This window comes from Anoplophora glabripennis, unplaced genomic scaffold (assembly GCF_000390285.2).
Source record: "Anoplophora glabripennis isolate ALB-LARVAE unplaced genomic scaffold, Agla_2.0 scaffold206, whole genome shotgun sequence".
Classification (NCBI taxonomy): domain Eukaryota; kingdom Metazoa; phylum Arthropoda; class Insecta; order Coleoptera; family Cerambycidae; genus Anoplophora; species Anoplophora glabripennis.
Genome location: NW_019416733.1, coordinates 772,944 through 778,758, shown reverse-complemented (window position 1 = coordinate 778,758; position 5,815 = coordinate 772,944). Strand labels below are relative to the sequence as shown.

The window sequence follows — 5,815 nt, the reverse complement described above, 5'->3', positions numbered from 1 at the left end:
TCTCAAGTTTTTTCTTAATTATTTTATTGAAAAAGGAAAAAAAATAAAAATCTTATTTTTTGCTTGCTTGAAAATTGTGTATTAACGATTTTTTGCATAAAATGTTCCTTTTACATTTTTTAAATAAGCTATTTCTATGGGAAATTCAATTCTCTAAATAAATTTTCCTATGAACTATACCGACATTTTGCTTCGTTTTCGTGTTATATTTAAAACATTGCAAAAGTGCTTTTTCAACCTTCAATTTCAACCCTCTAATTAATAGCACCCCGCAGTTTTTTCATTTTTAATGACCCTTCGAACAAGTTATGTGATGAAAATCCTTGAACGTCTTATTTCCTTCCTTTTTTGCAAAAAATGAGAATTAAAACGAATAAAGGTAAACGCGATTAAAATCGAAAAATTGACTAAGTTGGAGCGGCCATATATATCAGTCAATTTTCATCCAAAAATACTCTACAAGCTCTTGTTTTGAAGGAAATTTTATATACTTTTTTTTCTATGAAACAATGCCTATACCTATCTCTGATCAGAAAAAAGTTATTTGCATAAAAGTAAAAAAAAAATAAAAAATTGAATTTTTTGCATTATTTTGTTAAATTGTTTTTAATATATTTTGCAGTAAATACATTTTTTAAATAAGCTATTTCGATAGAAAATCTCATTATCTACAAAATTTTTCCTATGCAATACCCTCAAATTTTGTTTCGTTTTCGAGATATACTCAAAAAACCGCCAGGGTTGCATTTTCAGCCCTATCTCCAATTTCCACCCTCTAATTTAATAGCACGCCGCGGCTTTTTCATTTTAAATAACCATTTGAACAATTCATCAATAAAATAAAATCCCATCAACGTTGTAGTTCTTTAATACCTAGCTTTTCTTAAAAACCCACATAGCTATTGATTATGTCTTAACATAATCAATAGCTATGTGGGACGTAACATATTTTTGGCCGAAGTGGGAAAATTTTGGGGTTTATAAAAAATTAACTCCTACTGGACTATGTGGTAAACAATATTTTCTGTAACATCCAATGATTATAATACTGCTTATTAACATATTTAATATTTACTCTGTATTGAAGTTTACGAAAATTATTTTTATCATAGTTATAAGTGCATCTCATCACTTCATTTGATGCTATTTCAGAAGTAGGTCCTTTCCGTTTTATAAATATTGCTGATTGCAACAATAAACGTTATTGAATATTAAATCTTTAACGTAAAAAATGCTTTTAAGTAATTATTTAATAACTTATAAGTACCCTCAATGAATCAGAGATATTATCTAAATATACCTGATACAATTAATAAAAATTGATTAATAAAAACAATTAGAACCTTGTCTGTTTCTGACATCACTATTTTATAGGCACATCGTTTTGCCTCTTTCTTATTGGTTGAATGTTTCTACAGTTCAAAGAAGTTCACAGAGTTGAAGATGAATCCTAACTCATCAAATGCAAAAATTTTGGCTAATTATTAATTTTAGTCTTAATTTGCTGGCATTGCTAACACCAATCAGTACCCGTTGTGCTTTTTTATATTTATTATTAGCACAACTAAGCTTTTCGTAAAAAAGTTTAATATTTTTAGGAATTACATGTTTTCCCTAAAAACTTAGTTGCTATTTCTGGGATGTACCTATGTTAGATAGAAATAAATAACACTTTATTTATATTAACATAAGTTTATTTATCATCTACAGGAGCCCATATGTGTTCAAATCAGCACGAGACTCCAGTTCCTGCTGGGATTCCTTTGCAGCTCATTTTCTTTTGTCCGCCAGTTACATTAATGTCAGAGAAATGCCAGTCCGAAGCATTTTCAACTAGAATGTATATGTTAGCGCCCCCTTTGTCAACAGTGCCTGTAACATTCTTTAGAGTGAGATGGGAAATCGGCACACCACCAGTGGGCACACCTCCTGAAGAACCATAGTCGCCCTGCATGGTGATGCCGTATCTGTGAATGTTCTTCAGCACTATATTTTGATAGGTGACGTCGGACACGGATCCAGTCTCTCCGTATTTGGTTTTAATCCTGATTCCGTTGTCGGAATCGACGATTTGGCAACCGTCGACCAATACTCCTTGAACTGTAGCACCGTTGCCCACGGAACCGATAGAAATACCATGACCCCCAGAGCAGTAGTTGTCTAAGAAGTAGGTGTTATATCCGGAGTTCATCGCCATGCAGTCGTCTTGGTTGTAAACGGTGCAATGCTTTATGGTGATGTTGTTGCAGGAATTAACGTTAAATGCGTCCGTGTTGTGGCCGCCTTTAGTGTCTCCATCCTTATTGTCGATGGTTATGTATTGTACGACGGAATCGATGCAACCATTTACTGAGAAAGCTTGGACGGGAGTATTTTTAATGTTTAATTTGTGGATGACGGAGTTTGTTACGGTGGCTTTCATGAAGTGCGGCTTGACTTTGCCTCCGTTTCCTCCCTTACCATCCCACCACAGCGCACCTCTGCCGTCGAGCACGTGGTCGTCGGAGCCGGTGACTTCTACATTGGTTCCTTTAATTTTCAGTAACGGTCCCTCCCATTCTTCGTACTGCCATACGGTGGTACCTCGGAATATCAATTTGGCACCGGTTTTAAGTTTGGTTAGATCCAGAGTTACACCATATGGGACGATTAGGCTGTCGATGGTGATTTCAGAGCATTCACTTTGGGCTTGGTTGATGTGGTCCAAGTTGTATTTTGAGATGGTACAGGAAACGGCGGTGGCGTTTTGTGACGCGGAATGGCAGGCTACTGCTGAGAGCAGTAGGACGAAGAGCGCAACGAAATGTCCCATTTTATACTAAAAAAGAAGATTTATTTGTTACAGCTGATTTGCATTGACAAGTTTCTCATGAATTTGTTTGAAACGTACCTAAATGGTTACTACCAGCATTTCAACCAAATCCATAGTAGATAAAGACAAATAGAAAATGAATAAATTTCTTTGAACATGATTAATATTGCTAATTTTTTAATTAGGTACTTGTAAAAAAATGTATTCCTTCTATGAAGCCAGTTATCATCCTTTATAAAAAAAGAATATGATGAAGTAAACATGTGAACAGATAAGTTAACCTCATTATTTATTTTTTGTCACTGCTGAACTTTATGAAGAAATCGACGAAAGTTGAAACATGATCAAATTCGGGAAGAACTTCATGAATGAATTCAAGAAATTATTTAACAAGAGATTACACTTACATTCAACTTATCCATGAAGTGACTTTATGAATTAGTTCATGAAAAAATTCGCAATGTAAACGGCTATAATGCTATGAAAATAATAATAATATAAGTGTACATACCTTCAGAGTTTCGTCAAATCAGTGAGTGAAAGAATAACACGCTCTATTTTATAATAAGATTCTTATCAAATCAATCAATATCTATTTAAAATAACACATTTATTGTGTACGATACTTGACTGATAAAATCTTATAAAAGCCGAGCTTTAAAAAACCTTAAAAACTGTATATACAGGGTGTCCAGGAACTGGTGAGCAACCTCTAGGATACAGGAAGTTCTTAAAGATACAGAGTTCAAAAGTGATATTGCGTTGCAATGTTTTTGTTTCCGATTAAATTTGGATAATTTGTGAGTAAACGCTGTCATTAGAAGCTTCTACTTTTTTACAACGAACTATTTTCGAAATAAACGTATTTAATTATAACTTATTTTGCTATACAAGCTGATTCAAAATTCAGTACAAAGAATTTAGGGTCGTACTTTTGAGACAGATTTGAATGTTGGCGTAAAACTTTGGGTATGATTTTTTTTTAGTATGCTAAATTTAAATAAATAATTGCTTTGACGCTGCTTGCAGGGGGCGCCACCTATAAGGATACGCTTGAATTAAATTGGCCCTAACTTTTTTACGACCCTGTACGTTGACGCTTCGTGTTAGTAGTTTATTTCCCTATACTTACGAGATTTTGGCTGATCAAAGTTAAATGCACAGTATATTTTCAAATTTTATTAACTGCTTACCGTGAAAAATTTTAAAATTTATTTTCACCATCTAATCATTCTAATCAGTAATGCAATGATCTTGAATTTTAGCTCTCTACATTCTTTTCATAGAACTAACCGTTTGCGAGAAAATCACTGTCGACTCGTTTAGTCAGCATTGATTTTCTCGAAAGCGATAAGTTAGCATCCTAAAAAACTCCCGTGACCCAAGTTTTATGCCAACATTCAACATTCAACATTCATTCATCTGTACGGAAATTATTCCTAAAAAATAAAAAAATAAATAAAAAACTTTGACATCGTCTATATCAAAAGCTAAGCATTTGTGGACCCACGTTTATAGAAAAAAAAGTATTATTTTGCCCTCAAAAATACGCCCCTAAATTCTTTGTACTGAATTTTGAATCAGCCTATATAAATGACAAATTCTTGTTTTCGTGAATTTATGTCTATTAAAATCTGTATAAAATAGTATGGTATCTTTTTCGTTGAAAGCATTTATATCGAGAATGGTTTGCTATATCGATATCAACATTTTTACTTTAAAATAGGTACGAAAATGTTAAAAACGTCGAGAGAAATAAAAAAGGAAACCTGCATATTTTTTCGAATCTGAACCATAAAAAATTTGTAACTAAAAATCAATTTTCAACTATCAAGTTCAATAGCTAAAAAGTCTACGAGAAGATCCAAAATTAAAAAATATATACTCGTACATAATTATATAAAAAATACTTTACGTCTTTTTTATGCGTTTTGAGGACATTCAAAGAATGGGCTTTCAAAGAATTTTTCAATCTAATAACAAATTTAAGAGAATTATTGTTTCACATAAAACAACTTTCAAAATTTATCAGGTAGGTACATAATTACAAGTTTGATCAAATATTATAATTAGAAGGTAAAATATTTGCAAATTAATTAATTTTAAAAAATTAAAACAAATATTTGATACTCATAGTGCGTTACTTAGTATATTTTACCTCGAGAAATTTTTCAAATGTGTCGTGATTTATTTCTATTCTTTTGTTAATAATTATGAGTGACGTTTAGAAATTAGGTAAAATATCGATTTGAAATTTTCAGAATCGCGATTTTTTTCAACCTAGAAAATGATAAATTAACGAGAAAAAAATTAAAAAAAAAATCTATTTTTGACGATTTTGGAAATCTTTAAAAATCTTGAACGACCTCTAAAAAAATGTTTTTGAGCTGATCTTTTGAGGGGGCTCTTAAAACATGATAAACTAACATATTTTCACAAGACACGAAAAAAAAATTCGTTTTTTTTTGGGCCACCCTACTATCCATATATAATTTACAATATTTTGACATATAAAACCCAACACATAGCTATTAATGTAATTTAAATTTTTGCTAGTTGTATTTAACAAATGAGCTTCTTACAAAGTGAAAAAAGGAAGTGATACCTACGTACCTAAATTGATTTTTGTTAATGATATTTTAAAATGAATCTCCATTAAAAATCGTTTTGGTTGTTTTGCGTACATATAAAAAAGTATTTTTATAGAACTTTAATCTATAAAATAAAATAATGTTCCTTTACCTACCATAAAAAAATTGTGCCTTTCATATAAATTTCATGAACGTCAATATTTTCTTTTAATTTTAGGGTTGCCTTTAACATTGAAAAAGTACACCATAGACTGGATGCCTTTTTATTATCCTCGTGCTCTTTAAAGTATGCTAGTAGGACATTTTCTGAGGTATTGACGACGTTTTTTGTAAGACACCAATCTTTAAAAACTGTGTATGCTTTTACGTAAAGATGTTTGGACTTTTCTGGCAGGAGTTGGTTATCAACATT

The 5,815-nt window shown here is 31.5% G+C and overlaps 1 protein-coding gene across 2 annotated transcripts; it reads right to left on the bottom strand.

Annotated features, from left to right (window-relative positions):
- Positions 1-1,672: 1,672 nt before the first annotated feature.
- LOC108904722 (polygalacturonase-like) lies at positions 1,673-3,361 on the bottom strand. 2 transcript variants are annotated; one of them, XM_018707379.1, is made up of 2 exons: positions 3,324-3,361; positions 1,673-2,818 (listed from the first exon to the last, which is right to left on the bottom strand). In XM_018707379.1, the coding sequence occupies exon 2, from the start codon at positions 2,810-2,812 to the stop codon at positions 1,730-1,732; it is 1,083 nt and encodes a 360-aa protein (XP_018562895.1). In that variant the 5' UTR covers positions 2,813-2,818; positions 3,324-3,361; the 3' UTR covers positions 1,673-1,729. The 2 variants fall into 2 exon arrangements, with proteins under 2 accessions (XP_018562895.1, XP_018562894.1); XM_018707378.1 differs by lacking the exon at positions 3,324-3,361 and adding an exon at positions 3,220-3,249.
- Between the last annotated feature and the right edge of the window lie 2,454 nt (positions 3,362-5,815).